This window comes from Anomaloglossus baeobatrachus, chromosome 4, assembly GCF_048569485.1.
Source record: "Anomaloglossus baeobatrachus isolate aAnoBae1 chromosome 4, aAnoBae1.hap1, whole genome shotgun sequence".
NCBI classification, from domain to species: domain Eukaryota; kingdom Metazoa; phylum Chordata; class Amphibia; order Anura; family Aromobatidae; genus Anomaloglossus; species Anomaloglossus baeobatrachus.
In genome coordinates this window covers 253,280,165-253,305,060 of record NC_134356.1, presented here as the reverse complement: position 1 = coordinate 253,305,060, position 24,896 = coordinate 253,280,165, and the positions used below count along the sequence as shown (strand labels likewise).

Here is a 24,896-nt window from a genome sequence, read left to right as displayed (position 1 = left end):
CGCCCCCGCTGTCCCCTGAGGACACGAGCCCAGTACCGCCCCCTGAGGACACGAGCCCAGTACCGCCTCCCCTCTGTCCCCTGAGGACACGAGCCCAGTACCGCCCCCGCTGTCCCCTGAGGAGACGAGCCCAGTACCGCCCCCGCTGTCCCCTGAGGACACGAGCCCAGTACCGCCCCCGCTGTCCCCTGAGGACACGAGCCCAGTACCGCCCCCTGAGGACACGAGCCCAGTACCGCCCCCGCTGTCCCCTGAGGACACGAGCCCAGTACCGCCCCCGCTGTCCCCTGAGGACACGAGCCCAGTACCGCCCCCGCTGTCCCCTGAGGACACGAGCCCAGTACCGCCCCCGCTGTCCCCTGAGGACACGAGCCCAGTACCGCCCCCGCTGTCCCCTGAGGACACGAGCCCAGTACCGCCCCCCGCTGTCCCCTGAGGACACGAGCCCAGTACCGCCCCCGCTGTCCCCTGAGGACACGAGCCCAGTACCGCCCCCGCTGTCCCCTGAGGACACGAGCCCAGTACCGCCCCCCGCTGTCCCCTGAGGACACGAGCCCAGTACCGCCCCCGCTGTCCCCTGAGGACACGAGCCCAGTACCGCCCCCGCTGTCCCCTGAGGACACGAGCCCAGTACCGCCCCCACTATCCCCTGAGGACACGAGCCCAGTACCACCCCCGCTGTCCCCTGAGGACACGAGTCCAGTACCGCCCCCGCTGTCCCCTGAGGACACGAGCCCAGTACCGCCCCCGCTGTCCCCTGAGGACACGAGCCCAGTACCGCCCCCGCTGTCCCCTGAGGACACGAGCCCAGTACCGCCCCCCGCTGTCCCCTGAGGACACGAGCCCAGTACCGCCCCCGCTATCCCCTGAGGACACGAGCCCAGTACCGCCCCCGCTGTCCCCTGAGGACACGAGCCCAGTACCGCCCCCACTATCCCCTGAGGACACGAGCCCAATACCGCCCCCGCTATCCCCTGAGGACACGAGCCCAGTACCGCCCCCGCTGTCCCCTGAGGACACGAGCCCAGTACCGCCCCCGCTGTCCCCTGAGGACACGAGTCCAGTACCGCCCCCGCTGTCCCCTGAGGACACGAGCCCAGTACCGCCCCCACTATCCCCTGAGGACACGAGCCCAGTACCGCCCCCGCTATCCCCTGAGGACACGAGCCCAGTACCACCCCCGTCACTTACTCGCTCCTGTGCTATGGCCTGACACTTTCTGCAGCCGAGCTCTGCACACTCCGCTCACTTCTGTCATGCACGGCAGCATCAATGGGCTTCTCTCCGAGCTGTGAGAGCCGCCATGACAGAGAAGGACAGGAGCTCCACCCCAGGCTTCACACACCCGGAAATGACGTCATGGAGCTGGCTGGCATCTGGCGGTCGCTCCGCAGCAGCTGTGAATATCAGCATGATGCTCTGAACGCCGCCTCATAGACCAGCACTGAGGGGGCAGCACCGGGACTGGAGGAAAATGACGGCTATTCACAAGAGATAAGACACCGGTCTCTTCTCAGGAGGCGGGGCTGTGAGCCAGAACGAGGCGTGACACGCGGCCGTCACCGTTAGCACGTAGGGGAGGGACGCTCTTTGGGGAGTCTGCTGTTTAATGCGTCTCTTAGCAACGCGCCTTAAGCTTCGAGTTTCCCGGCTTCCTCCGCGGTGACGCGCTAGGGTTGGACCCCATCCTGAGCCCCATGTCCCTTCGTAGTCACCAGCCAGGGGCACCGGTAACCATGGAGAGGTGACGAGGCTGAGGGGACCACAGTGGTGAGTCCTGATAATGTGTGTGTATGGATAATCCGGGGGCTCTGCTCCTATGAGACAGCTGACTTATCAGCCATTGTTGTGTTTATGTCCCAATTCTAGCCCTATGATAGGGAATCCCTCACCCTAGCCCTCCAGCACAGCAGGAGAAGGAAGGGGGTGTATGGCTGCACCCCTATACCACCCCACCTGTGTACGGAGTGTCCCCCTAGGTGCCATGCTGGAGGAGGCACGTGTGACATCCAGTTCAGTATTGAACATTTTTGTTTTTCTACTGAAATTGTACAAAATCAGAGACAAAAAAAATCTGCCTTTGTCCATCTGGAATGTAGGAGGATGAGAATGGCACCGCAATGCCCCCTGGACCAGTGTAGATCTAGTGCGCCTCTGGAAGACCCTGACTAGTGATGTGCAGACCCGTGACTAGTGATGTGCAGACCCGTGACTGGTGATGAGCAGACCCGTGACTGGTGATGAGCAGACCCGTGACTGGTGATGAGCAGACCCATGACTGGTGATGAGCAGACCCATGACTGGTGATGAGCAGACCATGACTAGTGATGAGCAGACCCATGACTAGTGATGAGCAGACCCATGACTAGTGATGAGCAGTCCCATGACTAGTGATGAGCAGACCCATGACTAGTGATGAGCAGACCATGACTAGTGATGAGTAGACCCATGACTAGTGATGAGCAGACCCATGACTGGTGATGAGCAGGCCCATGACTGGTGATGAGCAGACCATGACTAGTGATGAGCAGACCCATGACTAGTGATGAGCAGTCCCATGACTAGTGATGAGCAGACCCATGACTAGTGATGAGCAGACCCATGACTAGTGATGAGCAGACCCATGACTAGTGATGAGCAGACCCATGACTAGTGATGAGCAGTCCCATGACTAGTGATGAGCAGACCCATGACTAGTGATGAGCAGACCCATGACTAGTGATGAGCAGGCCCATGACTAGTGATGAGCAGGCCCATGACTAGTGATGAGCAGGCCCATGACTAGTGATGAGCAGGCCCATGACTAGTGATGAGCAGACCATGACTAGTGATGAGCAGACCCATGACTAGTGATGAGCAGACCCATGACTAGTGATGAGCAGACCCATGACTAGTGATGAGCAGGCCCATGACTAGTGATGAGCAGGCCCATGACTAGTGATGAGCAGGCCCATGACTAGTGGTGAGCAGACCATGACTAGTGATGAGCAGACCATGACTAGTGATGAGCAGACCCATGACTAGTGATGAGCAGACCCATGACTAGTGATGAGCAGACCCATGACTAGTGATGAGCAGACCCATGACTAGTGATGAGCAGGCCCATGACTAGTGATGAGCAGGCCCATGACTAGTGATGAGCAGGCCCATGACTAGTGATGAGCAGACCATGACTAGTGATGAGCAGACCATGACTAGTGATGAGCAGACCCATGACTAGTGATGAGCAGACCCATGACTAGTGATGAGCAGACCCATGACTAGTGATGAGCAGACCCATGACTAGTGATGAGCAGACCCATGACTAGTGATGAGCAGGATGTCCGCTTTCATCATTTTAAAGGAAACTTCATTTTGGAATCCGAACATGACCCTGTTCGCTGAACCCCATATACAGTTGTGCTCAAAAGTTTACATAATCCGGCAGATTTTTTGCTTTTTTGGCCTTTTGTCAGATAATATGAATGATAACACAGAATGTTTCTTTCTACTCATGGTTAGTAATTGGGTGAAGCCATTTATTGTCAAACTTCTGTGTTTTCTATTTTTCAATAATAATGACATCCAGAAACATCCAAATGACCCTGATCAAAAGGTCACATACCCTGGTGATTTTAGTCTGATAGCATGCACAGAAGTTGAACAAATGGGTTTGAATGGCTAATAAAGGTAACATCCTCACCTGTGACCTGTTTGCTTGTAATCAGTGTGTGCATAAAAGCTGAGTGAGTTTCTGGGATCCAGACAGACTCTTGCATCTTTCATCCAGCTACTGACATTACTGGATTGTGAGTCATGGGGAAAGCAAAAGAATTGTCAAGGGATCTACGGGAAAAGATAGTTGAACTGTATAAAACAGGAAAGGGATACAAAAAGATATCCACGGAATTGATAATGCCAGGCAAGAGTGTTCAAACTGGGATTAGCAAATGGAAAATCAGAAATGCTATAAAAACTAAACCAGGATCAGGTAGACCAACAAACATTTCGGCCACTACTGCCAGGAAAATTGTTCAGGATGCAAAGAAAAACTCACAAATAACATCAGCTGAAACACAGGACTCACTGAAAACTAGCGGTGTGGCTGTTTCAAGATGCACAATAAAGAGACACTTGAAGAAAAATGGGCTGCATGGTCAAGTCACCAGAAGAAAGTCATTACTGCACAAATACCACAAAGTATCTCGCCTACAATATGCCAAGCAGCACAAAGACAAGCCTCCAAACTTCTGGAACAAGGTAATTTAGAGTGGTGAGACCAATATCGAACGTTTTGGCCACAACCATAAACGTTAAATTTGGAGAGGTGTCAAGAAATCATATGATGAAGGGAACACCATGCCTACTGTAATGCACGGTGGTGAATTGCTGATGATGTGGGGATGTGTGAGCTACAAAAGCACAGGAAACTTGGTCACAGTTGACGGAAAAATGAATGCAGCACATTATCAGCAAATACTAGAGGCAAATTTGCACTAATCAGCCTGGAAGCTGTGCATTGGACGTACTTGGACGTTCCAACATGACAATGATCTGAAACACAAGGCCAAGTGCACCTGTCATTGGCTACAGCAGAACAAAGTGAAGGTTCTGGAGTGGCCATCTCAGTCTCCTGACCTCAATATCATTGAGCCTCTCTAGAGAGAACTCAAGCGCGCAGTTCATGCAAGAAAGCCCAGGAATTTACAGGAACTGGAGGCTTTTTACCAAGAAGAATGGGCAGCTTTACCATCTGAGGAAATAAAGAGCCTCATCCACAACTACCACAAAAGACTTCAAGCTGTCCTTGATGTTAGAGGGGGCAATGCACGGTGTTAAGAACTGGGGTATGTGAAATTCTGATCAGGGTCATTTAGATGTTTCTGGTTGTCATTATGATTTAAAAAGAGAAAACACAGTAGTTTGAGAATGAATGACTTCACCCAACCACTAACCATGAGTGGAAAAAAAAATATTTTGTGTCATCATTCATATTCTCTGAAAAAAGACCAAGAAAGCAAAAAATCTGCCGGGGAATGTAAACTTTTGAGCACAAGTGTTTGCTATCTCACCTGAGAGCAGCATAATGTAGGCAAACAGATCCTGAATCCAACGTTGTATCATTTAGATTACTGGCTGCAGCCATTCTGCCACAATCAGAACTTTTTGCTTTAGTCATGTAGCAGAGTCCAGAGAGCTGTCCCCGCCCCCACCAGGCTCTCTATAGAGATGGTACATTGGGAGTGAGACACAGGGGGCGTGTCGGACATCTCTGCACATGTGTTTTTAGACTTGTAATGATAATGGCCCTGCTGCTTAAACAAACATATCAAATAAACAAAATATTTGACTTTGACAAGCCAGGCATGTATGAACTTTGTATTAAAGAGGTTGTCCACTACTTTGACACTGTGATCAGTTTGAGTCCAACAACCCGCACCCCGCTGATTTAGCTGTTTTCGGTACCGGCGGCAGCAGGAAATACTCGGTTCTGGAGCTGCTCCGTCTTCTGATAGTAGTCCGCAGCCGGGTTCTGCACATCCACCTCCTATTGATTGGAACGAGAGGCGTATGTGCAGTATGTAGCCACAGCCGCTATCAGAAGATGGATCAACTTCGTCACTGAGCATTTCCAGCTGCCTACCGAAAACAGCTGATCGGCGGGGGCGGGGGGGTGTCGGACCCCGACCAATCAGACACTGATGACATATCCTAAGGATAGGCCATCAATGTCAAAGTTGTGGACAACCCCTTAACCCTTGCAGCATGTTGGCTTCAGCTTACATAGCAAGAACCTGCTGACAGATCCTATAAGGAGACCTAAACTTGTGTATTGTAAAATGGTCATACTAAGGGCTAGAAGGCTGCAAAAGAAAGCAAAGCGGGGGTAAGAGCAGGACTATTGTCCTGCAAACAACTGTGGATACGGACATAGCAAGTAAATGAATAAACTACACATTTTTAGTGTCCCCACATTGACGTTTCAGATTTCCCCCAAAGAAAAAAATTCTCAAAAAGGCCAATCCTTGTCTAAATGTTGTTGAGCAAAGTTTAAACGCACTTTCACTTGCATTTTGATCATCAATGGAGTCTTGCATGGTGAGCGTGCATACAGGCAATGGAGGGTGAGTGCATTACTTATTGTTTTCTTTGTAAGAATTCTACCTGCTGATTCCAGGTCTTTCTGTAGCTCTCCACATGTAGTTCTTTTCTCTTGGCAGACTACTGATAATTTCATTTCTCTGTCTGGTCATGGCCGGATTATGGTGAAATGATGTTCCTTCCACTTCTAGATTATGGTCCCAGCAGTACTCACTGGAACATTCAGTAGTTTAGAAATTCTTCTGTAACTAGAGCCATCAGTATGTTTTCCAACAGCAACGTTGCATAGGTTTTGAGACAGCTCACTGGTTTTACCCATCATGAGATGTTTCTTGCGTAGCACATTAGTAATCAGACACAGTTTTTATAGACAATCAGTTGAACCAGCTGATATTATTTTTCACTTAGTAGTAGGACTACCTTCCAATTACTGATATGTCAGCTTCTGTCATGACTTTCCATGACTTTTGCACCTATTTGTTCAATACTGTACAGTACTTTTTCCATGTGTCATTTCTCATTATTTCACATCACTTAATTTATGGACATCTATGGTTTGATTTCTTGGCCTGTGTGGATTGGATGGAGCCAATGCAGTCTTGTGGATACAGTATATGGAGAGAAGGTATGCACACCAGTGACTGTGTAAGGGGAATATATGAAAAGCAGAAACTGCTGTGTGAATACTGACATGAAAAATCCAATAGCTATATGTAAGCATGAAATGTGAAAAATGGAACCTGCATTACTGCCATGAATATATGAATCAAGAGAAATTTAGCTACTGAATTGATCAATGCAATAGAGCCCCAACACTACGCCAAAGTATTTCTCTACGTTGGGGTCCCTAGCTTGTGTGTGTCCTCTCATGCAGTTAAAAAACTTACTGTGTATGGGAAGCTGAGACCCAGGCTATTTATGCGTGTAATGTGGACTGGGTGTGGGTGGGGCCGGGTTATCTAGGGACCCCAACGTAGAGAAATACTTTGGCGTAGTTTTGGGGCTCTATTGCATTGATCAATTCAGTAGCTAAATTTCTCTTGATTCATATGTTCATGGCAGTAATGCAGGTTCCATTTTTCATATTTTCACTCTTACATATAGCTATTGGATTTTTCATGTCAGTATTCACACAGCAGTTTCTGCTTTTCATATATTCCCCTTACATAGTCACTGGTGTGCATACCTTCTCTCTATATAGTGTAGATTTTTTAGGTTTTTGCACCCAGTTCAGACTCAGAATGCTGTTCCAGATGTTATTTCTTGATTGATGTGGATACAGTATGGCCTCTGTCCTGGCAGTATTCATCTTTTCAGACATGCAAACAATTATGGTTACATTCTGCATGTCGGAAAAAGCTGAATATTGCTGGGAGTGTGGGCTTACCGGGTCCACGGTGACTCCATTGGCTCTATTCGAGTGAATGGCTATGTTAGAGCTCTGTCGGGGTTCCCTTCAGAATACAGTTTTTCGTGGATTGTAATGAAAACCTTTAAGTCTGAACCTAGTCTTCCAGTGTTACTAGTAGTTGAAAATGATTGCTTTTTCCAAGTGTGTACCTATGTATATTTCAGCTGCATGCGTTCTAGAGTGGCCGTACACGTGATTTCCCCATGCACATTCACTCAAGGTTTCATGTGTTCCTAATGGAGAGCAGTTTCTAGCAGCTGTGTATCTTGAGCACAAGAACTAAGGTCAGGCATGTTGAAATTCAACATGCCCAATACTTATTTCCCTTGACATGCGTTTGATGGCTGGCTGATACGATACGGAAAAGTCACTGAAACTCGTGGCCTCCCCCGTGCTCTTAGTATCATAAAAGCACATTATTATTGAACCTGTATACACGCCTCCTACTGACTTTAATCAGTCACCTTGTTAACCTTTTGCTCCATCCTTTATTCTCGAGGGATATAAAATATGTAATCGTCTTTATTTGTCCCAGACACTAGCTCATCACGATGGCTCCGACATTAGATTGGGGAAAGCTGATGAAGGTGGATCCTGACGCGCTTCCTAATGAAGAGCGATTAGCAGAGAAAATGCTGAAGATGTTGGTTAAGGTAAATGCCAGTCCTCTTACAAATGAGGGAATGTGACTGTTGTGCTACTCTACTTCACCAGGGTTTTACTACCTTAAGAGAAAAGCATGATGTAAGGGCAGGCACCCTGATTCCAGAGATGTGACACTTACAGATCTGCTTTCTGTATTTATTTTTATTAAATCACTGTTTTCTCTGTTGTTTTAGAAGTTCTCTGAATGCTGAAATCTGTTTAACCCCGCCCACACCACTGATTGGCGCTTTCTGTGTACACTGTGCATAGGCAGAAAGCTGCTAATCAGTGTTGAAGACAGGCTTAAGGCCACACCTCACTAAGCGACATCGCTGCTGAGTCACGGTTTTTGTGACGTAACAGCGATCTTGCTAGCGATGTCGCTGTGTGTGACATCCAGCAACAACCTAGCCCCTGCTGTGAGGTCGCCGGTTGTTGCTGAATGTCCTGGACCATTTTTTAGTTGTTGCTCTCTCGCTGTGAAGCACAGATCGCTGTGTGTGACAGCGAGACAGCAACAAACTGAATGTGCAGGGAGCAGTGAGACGGCTTCTGATAGCCTGCAGTAAGCTGTAACCAAGGTAAATATCGGGTAACCAAGCGAAGCGCTTTGCTCGGTTACCAGATATTTACCTTGGTTACTAGCGTCCGCCGCTCTCAGGCTGCCAGTGCCGGTTCCCTGCACACGTAGCCGGAGTAGACATCGGGTAAATAAGCAAAGCGGATCGCTTATTAACCCGATGTGTACTCTGGCTACGAGTGCAGGGGGAGCCAGCACTAAGCGGTGTGCGCTGGTAACCAAGGTAAATATCGGGTAACCAAGCGCTTGGTTACCCGATATTTACCTTAGTTACCAAGCGCAGCATCGCTTCCACGCGTGGCTGGGGGCTGGTTGCTGGTGAGATCTGCCTGTTTGACAGCTCACTAGCGACCATGTAGCGACGCTCCAGCGATCCCTGCCAGGTCAGGTTGCTTGTGGGATCGCTGGAGCGTCGCTTAGTGTGACGGTACCTTTATACTGGCACAAAGCAACTAGTCCTCTAGTGATAAAAATCACTTTTATCAGCAGGAGATTATCAAAACTACAGCAAGCAGCCCAGTAAGTGACACATCAGGGGAACCAGTGTCTATGATTCTACATACTGATGCTCTCAGATTAGGTGGCAAAAACCTGGAGACAGATTCCCTTTAAATGGTTATTCTCAGCACTTAATTTAAAGTTGTCAACAAAGAATAGTAGCCGGACCTCCTAGGTACAGAGCAAGGAGATCTGAAATTCCTTGTTGGAATTAAACGGGTGGCCGGAAATGGTTGAGATAGAGGAATAGAACGCTTGGTTTTCTCTCTCTGGTTTTTCCATCGCTATTAAATGCACCCACTGCTAAATTCTGACCACGCTTTTCAGAGCCTCGTTCTCAGGATTAGTGAGGTTCCAGAGGTCAGACCCCCACAAATCCGTCCATTTTTTTCTCTTGGTGATACCTTGAGCATATCCTTTTAAAGTGGTTGTTTTTTTTTTCATTTCTTACTGGGCTAAGAAATTACCAACAGGTAGTTGCTGACTACCTGCCTGTTTTGCCCTGGGATGATTTCAGACGGCGATTTTTCCCGTTTCCTGTGATATCATGTTGACAGAGTAGCTCCTTGTCTTCAGTTGTGCTCTGTCGGTGGGACGTCACTGCCGACATTATGCTGATTAAAAGCCGCCTTCCCGCTGCTTAGAAAACGCCAGAGAATAGCCATCAGGAGCTGTTTGTGACCACCATGAGCTGGGTGAGCGTGTCGCAGGGCAGAACGGACATGAATTAGTAAGGTCTTATGCTGGCGTCACACGCTACGATATATCGGGCAATATGTCGTCGGGGTCACGGATTTCGTGACGCACATCCGGCATCGTTAGAGATATCGTAGTGTGTGACAGCTACGAAAGACTGAACGAGCAAAAATACTCACCTTATCGTTGCTCGTTGACACGTCGCTCATTTTCATAAAGTCGTTCCTCCTTCTGCGCACTGGTTGTTCGTCGTTCCCGAGGCAGCACACATCGCTCCGTGTGACACCCCTGGAACGATGAACACAGCTTAACTGAGTCCCGCCGGCAATGAGGAAGGAAGGAGGTGGGCTGGATGTTACGTCCCGCTCATCTCCACCCCTCTGCTTCTATTGGGTGGCCGCTGTGTGGCGTTGCTGTGATGCCGAACGTCCCTCCCCCTTCAGGAAGAGGATTTTCGCCGCCCACAGCGAGGTCGTTCGGGAGGTAAGTAAGTGTGACGGGGGTAAACGACTTTGTGCGCTACGGGCAACAAATTGCCTGTGACGCACAAACGAAGGGGGCGGGTGCGATCGCTCATGCGATCGCATGATATATTGATGCGTGTGACATCGGCCTTAGCGTCATAGGAAAAACAAAAGAAAAGTCCCTGCTAACCCCTGTAAGTATTGCTTATTCTATTTCCTATGTATAATTACAGGTGAACAGCAGCAATTTAAAAGGAGAAACCAATGAGAATTTGATCCAGCTTTTCCGAATCACACAGTCCTTAGTGAAGGTTTGAAAAAACTGTTGTATTAACACAGTAGATATTTATTATTTTATGTCAGGCCTTTAATTGCTTATAAATGTGTTTACAGGATTTTGTGCAAACCTATCTATGAATGGTAACTAGGGATGAGCCACCCCGAAATTTACAGTTTACCAGGGTGTCCGGGTCTTGGACTCGAACATTAACTTTTTATTAAAAAAAAAATGGTCAGTGTTCGAGTTCGGGTATGGTTCATACGTTAATAAAGTTTGTTGAAGCTTTACCCTGATTGGTTTTCAAAAATAGAGGGAATCCCACTCCGTTTTTTGTTTTTTTTAAAAATTAGTTTTATTTTTTTAAAAAAAGGCATGGGATCCCCCCTATTTTTGATAAGCAGCCAAGTTAAAGCAGACAGCTAATATTTTAAGGCTGGGAAGGCCCATGATTATTTGGCCCCTCCAAGCCTAAAATACCAATCCACAGCTGCCCGAAAAGTGGCGCATCTGTTAGCTGTGCCAATTCTGGTGCTTTGCCTGGCTCTTCCTGATTGTTGTCAGCTGTGAATTGACAGCTGGCATCAAGCCCAGGGGTTAATAATGGATAGGCATCTATCAGACACCCCCATTACTAACCTTGTAAGTATAGAGTTAAAAACACACACACACACACACACACACGCACACACATTAAAAAAAGTTCCCCACACGCCCTCGTTCACCAATTTATTGAAAAAAAAATCCTCAACGTTCCAAAATAATCCAATTGGTGAATAAAGATTCCCCATACTGCCTCTTTCACCAATTTATTCATTAAAAAGAAATACTGGAAGTTCCAATGGAGTAATGTCCCATGACGTCCATCGATTCCTATGAAACTTAGTTCTGAGAACATTCTCAGAACAAGGCTCCACAGGTCACTGCCAGTCAGTGGCAGCCCAGCATTTCTCACCTACCGCTGGGTGACAGTGACCTGTGGAGCCTTGTTGTGAGAACTTTCTCAGAACAAAGTTTCATAGGAATCAATGTGCATCGTGGCATATTACTCCATTGGATTACGTCGCAACTTCTAGAATATATTGTTGAATGAAGGCATGTCATTTTAATGAATAAATTGATGAATGGGGGAGTGTGAGAAATTCTTTATTCACCAATTTGATTTCGTAGGAACCGCAAGGATTTTTTTAAATTCAAAAACTTGGTGAACAAGGATGTGTGGGGGATTGTTTATTCAATTATTTTTATTTTTTTCCCCTGTATGAGTGTTTTGTGTTTTTTTTTTTTTAACTCTATACTTACCGAGTTAGTATTGGGGTGTCTGATGGACCCCTATCCATTACTAACCCTTGGGCTTGATGCCAGCTGTCAATTCACAGCTGAAATCAACTCCAAAAGCATTACCCCTATTGCCACTGCACCAGGGCAATTGAGAAGATCCCGGCAAAGTGCCAGAATTAGCGCATTTAATAGATTTGTCACTTTTGGGACGGTTGCTGGCTGCTATTTTTAGGCTGTGAGGGGCCAAGTTACCATGGGCCCTTTCAGCTTGATACTACCAGCCCCAAACTGTCTGCTTTACCTTGGCTGGTTGGATGTGCGTGTGAGTATGTATATATATATATATATATATATATGTATATGTGTGTATGTATATATTTTATATATGTATGTATATATATATGTATGTATATATATATATATATATATATATATATATATATATATATATATATATATATGTACACATACATACACACACATACACATATATATCTATATATACACGTGTGTGTGTGTATATATATATATATATATATATATAATATAATGTGTATATATATATATATATATATATATATATATAATGTGTATATATATAATAAATATATATATATATTTCTGCCAGGCCTGTGTACACATTAGGGGCTACTGACATTGTGCCTTCTGTGAGCCCCCATCCTGCAGCCGTGATTACACAACTACACAATGTTACCACTTTTGGGTTACATCTTTATTGTTTTTTTCTGATTTTAGGTTAATAAAGACTAACCTCTGTCTGTAGCAGTGAAAAGTTACACAACTTTTTTAAAAATGTTCTCCAGTTCATCAGACGTTAGTAAATGAGAACAGAGCGATGTTTTATCATTTTATAGAAAAAAATGTAACACTAGTAAGCTGTAGCATTAACTTTTCTTTTTTTTGTTTTTTAATACTGTATTTGGCATAAGAGTTATTTCCTGTGAGTTTAGGGTCAGGAGATGCAGGTAGAGGGGTATGGACATAACAATCACAACTATCGGTGACCAGTCAGTCAAGGTGGAGGCATTCTCATGGTAATGCTGGGAACATAGGGGTGCTCTCTAGATGTCACATAGTTTCTTTGAAGCTTTGATGCAGTTTCCCTTTATTATTTCAGCGTTTGCTCACAAATGTTTTACAACCCTGTAAAAATTGTCACGCTCCTAAACCCTCCAGTACGAAGGCTCTTATTTCAAATACCCCACATTTTCAGAATGGACTTAATGGAAACCATGCTACAAATTGTACCATGCACGCAAAAGTTACTCTACATGGACATCCTACCCTTATTCAGAACCATGTTATTTCCATGCTGGGGCTAGTTCCTCTCTCACGCCTGTGTCTTGAGACGTTCTGCCATAAAGACACTTAAGGCCCATTTACACACAACGATATCGCTAACGAGATATCGTCGGGGTCACGGTGTTGGTGACGCACATACGGCCTCGTTAGCGATGTCGTTGCGTGTGACACCTTTTTGCGATCAGTAACGATTGCAAAAAGGTGTCAAATCGTTTGTCGTTTACACGTCGTTCATTTTTAAAAAATCGTTCCTCGTTTGGAACGCAGGTTGTTAGTCGTTCCTGCGGCAGCACTCATCGCTATGTGTGACACCGCAGGAACGAGGAAAACATCGTACCTGCGGCCGCCCGCAATGAGGAATGAAGGAGGTGGGCAGGATGTTCAACCCGCTCATCTCCGCTTCTATTGGGCGGCCGCTTAGTGACGCCGCTGTAACGCCGAACGAACCTCCCCTTAAAGGAGAGATTGTTCAGCGGCCACAGCAACATCGGTGAACAGGTAATTGCGTGTGATGCTGCCATAGCGATATTGTTCGCTATGGCAGCGATCACCCTGTGACGCGCCACCAACGTGGGCGGGAGCGATCGCTCACGACATTGCTAGCGATGTCGCAGCGTGTAATGCCTGCTTCAGTCACGTGCATACGTTCAATATTTGGTGTTTTTACTTCTGTATCTGGAGCTAAAACCAAAAGTGGTACAATCAGAGGAAAACTGTAATAGAAGCACGGGCACACTTCTGTATTTGTCACCCACTCCTGGTTTTGGCTACCAATAATGAGGTAGAAAATGTGTGCTCGTGGTCTAAGTGGAAACTGCAGGAAGAATGAGAAAATCACAACTATTGTCAGCTTCATAGTAAAAAAAAGTTAAAAGTGGTCGTGTGCACGTGGCCTTAAATTTATGTTGGTAGAGATGTCTTATCTTTGACACTCTCACCCACCTCCAGAACACAGATCCTTTTGATCATCTGCTTTCTTTTCTTCGTCGCTCCATTGGGAGACCCAGACGATTGGGTGTATAGCTACTGCCTCCGGAGGCCACACAAAGCATTACACTAAAAAGTGTAAGGCCCCTCCCCTTCTGGCTATACACCCCCAGTGGGATCACTGGCTCACCAGTTTTCGGCTTTGTGCGAAGGAGGTCAGACATCCACGCATAGCTCCACTGTTTAGTCAGCAGTAGCTGCTGACTATATCGGATGGAAGAAAAGAGGGCCCATATGGGGCCCCCAGCATGCTCCCTTCTCACCCCACTGGTGGTTTGTAAGGTTGAGGTACCTATTGCTGGTACGGCGGCTGGAGCCCACATGCTGTTTTTTCCTTCCCCATCCCCCTGAGGGGCTCTGAGGAAGTGGGATCTTGCCGGCCCCAAAGCCCTGAGGCCGGGCTCCATCCACAGACCCATTGAACCTGCTGGATGTGGAGCGGGAGTGCCGTTCAGGGACATGGCCCTGCACCATTCAGGTACTCTGTGTCCCCGTACACACAGGCACAGCACACTCCAGACTTGCTGGGTGTGCTAGTGCGCCGGGGACAGTAAAGGCTTACAGTCACTGCAGCCTAGCTGAGTGACTTTATTTATTGGGAACTACCGCGCCGGACGCTCCGGGAGCGGCGGCGCGGCTGGGACTTGTAGTGCGCCGGGGACTTAGCGCCGACCGCGCTTTTACGGCGGCGGCGCTTATAAATCCAGTCCCCGGCTTTTGCGGCCTAGCTCCGCTTCGTTCCCACCCCCACCCTGTCAATCAGGGTAGGGGAGAGACGCTGTACAATCAGCAGCGCCGAGGGCTGGAGCCTTATTTACATGCTCCAGCCCTCTCACTGGACACTGTGGGACGCCGGTTTCCCGCTCTGACTTGGGGCACGCCCACGGCCCGCCCCTACTCACACGAGCTGGAGAAGGACGCCGGCAGCCATTCCTGCAGTCCGAGCTGATCTTAGATGGCGACACTCGGACTCTGGGCAACCAGGCACAGGACTAAGGCGACCACACACCCGCTTATAGGCGGGCGGTAAGCGGCACCTGAAGTGCTGACACTAAATACCGCAGTTTTGTCCATTTGTCTTTTGTGCTTACACTGCATAGGTCGCTATTTTTGGGCTATATGCCCTCTTAGATGGCGACACATCAGCAGCAGGAAAGCATGGGTGCTAAGGCACAGGCTTTCTAGGCTGCGGGTATTGCACGTACTGAAGTGTTCATGTGTATTTATGCTTGTTTGCTATACACTGCACTGTACGGTCGCTAGTCTTGGCTATATTCGCCATAGAATGGCTAGACTACAGCAGCAGAAAAGCAAGGGTGCTGAGGCACAGGTTTTTTTCTATGCTGCTTGTATTGCAGGTGTTGCAGTGTTCATTTGTACTTATGCTTGTATGCTATACATTGCACTGTATGGTCGCTATTCTGGGCTATATTCCCCTAGATGGCTAGTCTACAGCAGCAGAAAAGCAGGCTTTCTATGCTGCTTGTATTGCATGTGCTGCTGTGTTCATTTGTACTTTATGCTTGTATGCTATACATTGCACTGTACGGTCGCCATTCTTGGCTCTATAAGTCGGCAGCAGCATATAAGCTACACAGGCTTTCGATGCTGTTTTTACTGCATGTGATACTGTTCCACGGCACTGAACCCCATTGTGTGCAATGCTCCCCTGTAGCACTTGGTCAGCCGGGGTCTCTACTTGACGTGGCCAAAAGAACCACCTCTCAACCCTGTCCATGGACAGGGACGGAGTTGCAATGGGATAGAGACTTGCAGTCCGAACAGGCCATGGGCAATCTGGATCATTGCTCCCTGGCCACCCTCATTTGGAATAAAATCGGTGCTCCGGGGGGGGTCCCAGGAGGCTCTCTGTATGATGAGGCAGACGTAGCTCATCAGGACTTTGATCCTGACACCGCTCTCACTCCGGATACACCGGATGGTGACGCCATAAGGAATGATCCTATAGCGTCCATCAATGGAATGTTGGATCTTTTCTCCCTCAGCTCCCCCAGCGGAGGAGTCAGCTTCACAGCAGGAGAAGTCCCATTTCAGTAGCTCAAACGTATATTGAGTATTGTTCTGGCCACGCTGACTTCAGAGAAGCAGTCCAGGATCACCACGCTTACCAGATAAGCGTTTTCTCCAAACGTATTAAGGATACACGTTATCATTTTCCCCCTGACGTGGTCAAGCGTTGGACCCAGGGTCCAAAGGTGGATTCTCCAGGCTTGCGGCTAGAGCCATAGTTGCAGTGGAGATGGGACTTCACTTACAGATGCCATTGACAGACAGATGGACTCTGGTTGAAATCTGTCTATGAGGCTTTCGGCGTGTCGGTTGCTCCGGCATTCACAGCCGTATGGGCACCCTAAGCTTTTCAGCTGTTCTTGCGCAGCTGGTCTTGAGCACATGTACATCTGTGCCGCAGGTGGTGTCCTTAACCTCGCAATGTCTGCATTGCGACTTACCCTATTAATGCTGTCCTGGAAGGACAGTCGAGGTTTCGGTCCTTCCCAGGCTCGGGCAGGTCCCAATTGTCCTCGTCCAAAAGGGCTGAAAAGCCTCAGAGGGGCTCAGCTTCCGGCCGGGCTCAATCACGCCTAAGGAAGGCAGCCGGAGGAACCGCTACCAAGCCGGTCTCCTCATGACTCTCAGCTCTCTCATCTCTCCGCATCCGCGGTTGATGACAGACTCGCTCGCCTTTGGCGACATTTAGCTGCCACAGGTCACAGACCGGTGGGTGAGGGACAGTGTGCCCACGTGCACAGGACAGAGTTCTGGTCTCGTCCTCCGACTCGATGCTTCAGAACGTCCCCACCTCCCCACCGAGCAGATGCTCTTCTGCAGGCAGAAGGAGTGGTAATCCCGGTTCCTCTTCAGGAACAAGACACGGTTTTCCTCCAATCTGGTTGTGGTGCCAAAAAAGGATGGCTCTTTCCGTTCCGTTCTGGACCTAAAACTGCTCAACAAGCACGTGGAGGCCAGGCGGTTCCGGATGATACCCTCAGCTCCGTCATTGCCTCAATGTCTCAAGGAAATTTCCTAGCATCAATAGACATCAAAGATGCTTATCTCCACGTGCCGATTGCTACAGAGCACCAATGTTTTTTCTACGTTTCGTGATAGGAAACGACCATCGTCAGTTCGTAGCTCTGCCATTCGGGCTGGCGACAGCCCCACGGGGGTTCGCCAAGGTCATGACGGCAGTGGTAGCAGTCTTGCACTCACAGGGATGTGATCCCTTACTTGGACGATCTACTTGTCAAGGCACCCTCTCAAGAGGCATGCCAACTCAGCCTGAATGTTGCGCTGGAGACTCTCCAGACGTTCGGGTGGATCATCACCTTCTCAAAGTCAAATCTGTCACGATCCAATCACTAACGTGTCTTGGCATGGAGTTTCATATCCTCTCAGCGGTAGTGAAGCTTCCGCTGGACAAGCAGCGGTCACTACAGTCTGGGGTGCAGACTCTCCTTCAAGGTCAGTCGCACTCCTTAAGACGCCTCATGCACTTCCTCGGGAAGATGGTGGCGGCAATGGAGGCGGTTCCGTTTGCGCAGTTTCATCTGCGTCCACTTCAATGGGACATTCTCCGCCAATGGGACGGGAAGTCAACATCCCTGAACAGGAAAGTATCCCTTTCACAGACGGCAAGGACTCTCTGCAATGGTGGCTTCTTCCCACCTCATTATCACAGGGAAGATCCTTCCTACCACCGTCTTGGGCGGTGGTCACGACAGACGCGAGTCTGTCAGAGTGGGGAGCGGTTTTTCTCCACCACAGGGCTCAGGGTACGTGGACTCAGCAGGAGTCCACCCTTCAGATCAACGTTCTGGTAATCAGAGCAGTGTATCTTGCCCTACTAGCCTTCCAGCAGTGGCTGGAAAGAAAGCAGATCCGAATTCAGTCGGACAACTCCACAGCGGTGGCATACATCAATCACCTAGGAGGGACACGCAGTCGGCAAGCCTTCCAGGAAGTCCGGCGGATTCTGATGTGGGTGGAGGCCACGGCCTCCACCATATCCGCAGTTCACATCCCCGGCGTAGACAACTGGGAGGCAGATTTCCTCAGTCGCCAGGGCATGGACGCAGGGGAATGGTCCCTTCACCCGGACGTGTTTCAGGAAATCTGTCGCCGCTGGGGAAGGCCGGACGTCGACCTAATGGCGTCCCGGCACAACAACAAGGTCCCAACCTTCATGGCACGGTCTCGCGATCAAAGAGCGCTGGCGGCAGACGCCCTAGTGCAAGATTGGTCGCAGTTCCGGCTCCCTTATGTGTTTCCACCTCTGGCACTCTTGCCCAGAGTGCTACGCAAGATCAGATCCGATTGCAGCCGCGCCATACTCGGCGCCCCAGACTGGCCGAGGAGGGCGTGGTATCCGGATCTGTGGCAGCTCACGGTCGGCCAACCGTGGGCACTACCAGACCGACTAGACTTACTGTCCCAAGGGCCGTTTTTTACATCGGAATTCTGCGGCCCTGAACCTGACTGTGTGGCCTTTGAGTCCTGGATCCTAGCGTCTTCAGGATTATTCCACGGGGTCGTTGCCACCATGAGACAGGCTAGGAAGCCCACGTCCGCTAAGAACCACAGAACGTGGAGGATATTCTTATCCTGGTGCTCTGCTCAGGGAGTGTCTCCCTGGCCATTTGCATTGCCTACCTTTCTTTCTTCCTGCAATCTGGGTTAGAAAAAGGCTTGGCGCTCGGCTCCCTTAAAGGTCAGGTATCGGCGCTATCCGTCTTTTTTTCAGAGGCGTTTGGCACGCCTTCCTAAGGTGCGCACGTTCCTACAGGGGGTTTGCCATATCGTTCCCCCGTACAAGCGGCCGTTAGATCCATGGGATCTGAACAGGGTACTAGTTGCCCTCCAGAAGCCGCCCTTCGAGCCTCTGAGGGAGGTTTCACTTTCTAGACTATCCCAGAAAGTGGCTTTTCTGGTAGCGATCACATCTCTTCGGAGAGTGTCTGAGCTGGCAGCGCTGTCATCCAAGACTCCCTTCCTGGTCCTCCACCAGGACAAGGTAGTGCTGCGCCCCATTCAGGAGTTTCTCCCGAAGGTGGTATCCTCTTTTCATTTTAATCAGGATATCTCCTTGCCTTCGTTTTGTCCTCATGCAGTTCATCGGTATGAGAACGATTTACATTTGTTAGATCTGGTGAGAGCACTCAGAATCTACATTTCCCGCACGGCGCCCTTGCGCCGTTCGGATGCACTCTTTGGCCTTGTCGCTGGTCAGCGCAAAAGGTCGCAGGCTTCTAAGGCCGCCCTAGCTCGATGGATCAAAGAACCAATTCTTGAAGCCTACCGTTCTGCTGGGCTCCCGGTTCCATCAGGGCTGAAGGCCCATTCAACCAGAGCCGTGGGTGCGTCCTGGGCATTACGACACCAGGCTACGGCTCAACAGGTGTGCCAGGCAGCTACCTGGTCGAGTCTGCACACTTTCACCAAACATTATCAGGTGCATACCTATGCTTCGGCGGACGCCAGCCTAGGTAGAAGAGTCCTGCAGGCGGCAGTTGCCTCCCCGTAGGGGAGGGCTGTCTTCGCAGCTCTAACATGAGGTATTTCTTTACCCACCCAGGGACAGCTTTTGGACGTCCCAATCGTCTGGGTCTCCCAATGGAGCGACGAAGAAGAAGGGAATTTTGTTACTTACCGTAAATTCCTTTTCTTCTAGCTCCTATTGGGAGACCCAGCACCCGCCCTGTTGTCCTTCGGGATTTTTGGGTTGTTTCGGTTACACATGTTGTTCATGTTGAATGGTTTTTCAGTTCTCCGATATTACTCGGAGTGAATTTGTTTAAACCAGTTATTGGCTTTCCTCCTTCTTGCTTTTGCACTAAAACTGGTGAGCCAGTGATCCCACTGGGGGTGTATAGCCAGAAGGGGAGGGGCCTTACACTTTTTAGTGTAATGCTTTGTGTGGCCTCCGGAGGCAGTAGCTATACACCCAATCGTCTGGGTCTCCCAATAGGAGCTAGAAGAAAAGGAATTTACGGTAAGTAACAAAATTCCCTTCTTTCTGTGGAGACATGCAAGCACCTGCTTGGCCACTTCTCCCATTCACTCTATACTTGGATGTAAAGGCTGCTTCAGCAGCTGGAAAAAATTATATTTAGTGCGAGGCACAGCATTTTCTTAGCCGTACTGTTATGTTTTACAGATTAGTGAGGGTTTTAGTATTTAGGAAATTCTTAATGTAAAAGCAGAACCCTGACACTGATATTTTTAATTTTAAGTGTGTATATAGTGTGTGTGTGTGTGTGTGTGTGTGTGTATATATGTGTGTGTATCATATATAAATATCATATGTATCACCAGTTTGTTTCAGATGATATTTGCAGACACAGTGTCTTTAATAAAATGGCGCCTGTTTTGGTGGTATGCACACACGCTGAATCTGGCACCTTTTAATTCGGACATGAACATAGCACTGTGCACTTTGCGGCCACAGGGATGATGGCAGTGGCCATGGCACAAAATTTTAATAAAGGGGAGGAATAGATAAAGATGACCCGACCCACAAAGTTCTGCCCCAATGCTAAATCATCGACACCCGGGCATAGAATGGATTCAATAGCTAGTGTGCGTGTGTGTGTAATAAATAGAAGGATTTTTGTGTACTCACCGTAAAATCTCTTTCTCTGAGTCTTCATTGGGGGACACAGGACCATGGGTGTATGCTGCTGTGACTAGGAGGCTGACACTAAGTAGACATAAAAAAGTTAGCTCCTCCCTAGCAGTGTACACCCTGAGCCGGAGGCGGATCTATGCCAGTTTAGTGTACAAGCAGTAGTAGGAGAAACCTGAACAACCATAACTAATCAAAGTAATAACAAGAAACACACTGTATCTTATCTAAACCTATACTGTGTATATATATATATATATATATTATATATATATAAAATATATATATAAAAAAACCATAAATAAAAACATAAATAAGCCGGGTACAGAAGAATGTGTTTCCATAAAGAACCAGTAACACCCGGCAACTAAGAGCAAACCCATATCCAAACAGGGTGGGTGCTGTGTCCCCCAATGAAGGCTCAGAGAAAGAGATTTTACGGTGAGTACTCAAAAATCCTTCTTTCTCTATCGCTTTCATTGGGGGACACAGGACCATGGGACGTCCAAAAGCAGTCCCTGGGTGGGTACAGGAGTAATCATACAGATTCAAAATATACCCAAAACTCTGTAAGAATGCTCGGTGCAAACGTAAACCGGCTTATCATAGGTGTGCGACAGCCGCTTGCTGTATCTTGGAAAACCTGGAAAAGGTAGAAAAGCTTGACTACGCGGCGGCTCTGCAGACTTGCTTGGCTGACGCCTGGCGTCTGACTGTCCTAGACGCCCCAATTGCACCGGTGGAAAGGCCTTTACACTCCTCGGAGAAAACCTGACTCTAATCCTGTAGGCCTCTGATATGGTCGGCCTGACCTAACTTGCAGTGGTAGCCTTGGATGCCGGCATGCCCCTCCTGGGTCCCGTAGACAGGACGAATAGGCCGTCCAAGATGCAGAGGGGCGCGGATCTCGAAACGTAACCCCTCCGAGCTCGCACTAGATCCGGTGTAAGCCGTGACCTCTCCAAGAATCGAATGGAGGCTGGACCGAAGGATGGAGCTACCATCACCTCATTCAGATACTACATCCGGTAGGAAAAAACCTGAGACGGGTGCCGAACAATCTCGTCTTGGTGAAAAAAACAAGAAAAAGTGACCCGCATGAGAGGGCTGACAGAGCAGACCTTCCTTTGATTGAAGTGACTGTCCCCAACAAAGGCACCTTCCCGGATAGGCGTGAGATTGAGGATCGAACGGGGCTAATTGAAGAGACCCTAGAGCCAGCTGGAGGTCCCATGGTTCTAGCAGGGAACGATCTAGCGGTGCCAGATGGACGACTCCTTGGATGAACGTCCTGACTTGCGGCCGAGATGCAAGATTTCTTTGGAAAAGAGAGATAGAGCTGACACCTGAGTTCTCTGGAAAATAGAGATATAGCTGACACGTGCCCTTTGAAGGTTGCTGGCGAGAGACCCGCCTGTAAGCCTGAATGTAGGAAGGCCAGTAACACTGGGAGTGACAGATCCAGTGGAGATGCGTTGACCTCACACTCTTGAAAGGAGGCTTTTGTTTGAAGACGGAGGCTTCTGAGTTCTGACCATGGTCTGTAACACCTGTGGGATAACGCCTGCCTGGGCTAGTAGCCATGGCTCCACAGCCATGCGGTCAAATTGAGAACCTCTGAATATTGATGTAAAAGAGGACTTTGCGACAGGAAGTTCAGACGATCTGGAAGCCACCATGGGGTGTCTGATGAGCTGCGTGAGCTCTGCGAACAACGCTTGCCTAGGTCAATCCATGGCAATGAGAGCCACTAGGATGCCCTCTGCTCTGAGTTTCTTGAGGACTCTTGTGACTTGATTGTTGACCTAATGGCTTCTCGATTCAACAATCGGAATATCTCTTCTGAGGCAGATCCATTCGAAAGCCTCTCTGTTTAGGGATCATTCGCCTGCCGCCAGACCTTGCTGATATAGTCCGCTGCCCAATTCTCCACGGCGGGGAAAAATGAATGTGGACAAAATCTGGAGTGGTGAGGCTATGCTCACTGTACGATCTTCTTCACCTATGTCATCACCATGACGCTCCTTGTTTCGCCCAGGTGATGTCCGACTGGATTCTGGATGGCGATTCTTGTATGAAGGGCTGAAAAAAAATCTGTAGGGCTCGGAGAAAAAACTCTAATCCCTAAAACAAAATTGATAGGCAGACGGCTCTCCTGGGAGGACCACCGACCGTGAGCCGTGTGCTTCGGAACACCGCTCTCCAGTCGGAAGACTGGTATCGATGGTGACTGCCTGCCAGTGTACTGGTATGAAAGACATTCCACTGGACCGACGAGGTCCGCTGGTCCACCATAAAAACGAGCGGCGGTATCCCGGAGTCAAATGGATCCTGCGATTCAAGGTGAACAGAGAATTGTCCCATCTGTTTGGCCAAGTCAGCTGAAGGAGACGAAGGTGGAAGCGGCAAACGGAACCGCCTCTATTGCCGCCACCATCCGACTGAGGACTCTCCGCTCGGAGTGACGGAGGATCTGGAGGTCTCTTTGGAGGGACACGCGTCCTTGGATGGTATCGAACTCCATGCCTAGAAAGGTAATCCTGCTGGCCGGGGTCAGAGAGGGCTTCTTCCAATTGATGCGCTAGCCTAGTTGGGACAGGATATCGATGGTGACCTAAACACTTAGGAGACCGTCGTCAAAAAGAAGAACCCCTGATCGACAAGGCGACCAGGTACAGAATCACCAAAAATGATCGTCTGCTATTGCGAGACGCAGGAACATCTGTGTTGGTGCGACCTGTATGTCCGCCGATAGACTTGCTGAAGAAAACTATTATGTCCCCTGAGTCCAGCAACTCGCCGACCCAGGGTTCCGTGATCCAAGTCCGCCAGATGTGATTGAGATGAGACAGGCGCCTCCCCCTGGTCTGCGCCCGCGCGCAACGACCAAGAGTCATCTAGCGGGGTAGCGCTGTGATCCGGACGTCGTTGTCAATGGCTGGCGTGGCTGAGAAAACGCCAGAAAGGGCATGGATTGAGGTACGGAATCTTCCTGTTCCTCTATGGGGACCTGGTTTTCTTGTGTGTGTGGAACCGAAGCTCCCGTGATCTCGTCGATGACCTGATCCAGCCAGTCCCCAAACAAACGACCTCCTGTAAAGAGGAGGACTGTAAGTGACATCCTAGAAGCCGCGTCCGCATACCAGTCTCTGAGCCAGATCGCCCGACAGATGGCCCCAGTGCTGCTAGCCGCTTTCACTGGGCAGTAAGCTGCTGCCGGAGATGCGATGAGTATGTACTCGCCTGCTAGAGCAAACTGTGTGCCAAGTGTGAATTCCGGATTGCTCGGTCCTGCGCGAAAAACCGTTGTGGAGGTTATCGGACCCGGACATCATGGATGCTGCCAGCTAGATTGCGGCGAGGGCAGAAGGAGTACCGTGTCTGCCGTCTGAAGAAAAACTGTACGGGCAACTCATTCCGTGCGGGAGAGATAGTGCTGGAAGATGACCGCCGGAAAAAAAGCAGCACGGCGACCATAGGCGAGCCTGTCCATTCCTTCCTGAGAGCCTCAGGAAGGGAGAAAAAAGGAGATCAAACGACTTACCCTTGTTGAATATCTTGACTGGTTGTCGTCTGTGCTTTGTATAGAATTTCAGCAACGACTGGATGGTCACCAAATTGCCTGTGTGCCCGCTTAACCTGTTTTAAGGAGACATGCAAGCACTGGGTAGCCACAGAGTCCATCTGGGGCTCTAGCGTATGACTTACCGCTTTGGCCGGACTATCCACCCTACCTCTGACCTCAGTCCTCTGATCTGGAATCAGCATCAAGGCTGCATCCGACTCTTCTCCTGAAAAAGGGTCGGCCGGTCTCGGAGACGAGGAACACTCGGGGCCTGGAGGTGATGGAAATCTCCGGGAGGACTTGAGAGGAGGCCCAGCAGGTCCCCTTCTGCGCTCCAGTGGTAGGGTCTGGATCAGACCGACTGTTGTCCAGAGCCAGCTGGACCGGGGGAGCATGGCCGAGCGTAGGGAGCGACTGCAACGCCTGCGCGATGGTCCTAGACGCC

The 24,896-nt window shown here is 49.1% G+C and overlaps 1 protein-coding gene across 5 annotated transcripts in view; it reads left to right on the top strand.

Annotated features, from left to right (window-relative positions):
- The first annotated feature begins 1,353 nt into the window (after positions 1-1,353).
- The window catches only part of CEP290 (centrosomal protein 290), a 451,099-nt gene continuing 427,556 nt past the window's right edge, over positions 1,354-24,896 (top strand). The window contains exons 1-3 of one of the 5 annotated variants that reach the window (XM_075344785.1): positions 1,354-1,770; positions 8,028-8,145; positions 10,609-10,686. In XM_075344785.1, coding sequence (XP_075200900.1) covers positions 8,044-8,145; positions 10,609-10,686 — 180 coding nt within the window. In that variant the 5' untranslated portion in view covers positions 1,354-1,770; positions 8,028-8,043. Of the gene's footprint in view, positions 1,771-8,027; positions 8,146-10,608; positions 10,687-24,896 lie in introns of those variants that run through there. The other 4 variants (XM_075344782.1, XM_075344781.1, XM_075344784.1 and 1 more) reach the window with 4 other exon arrangements.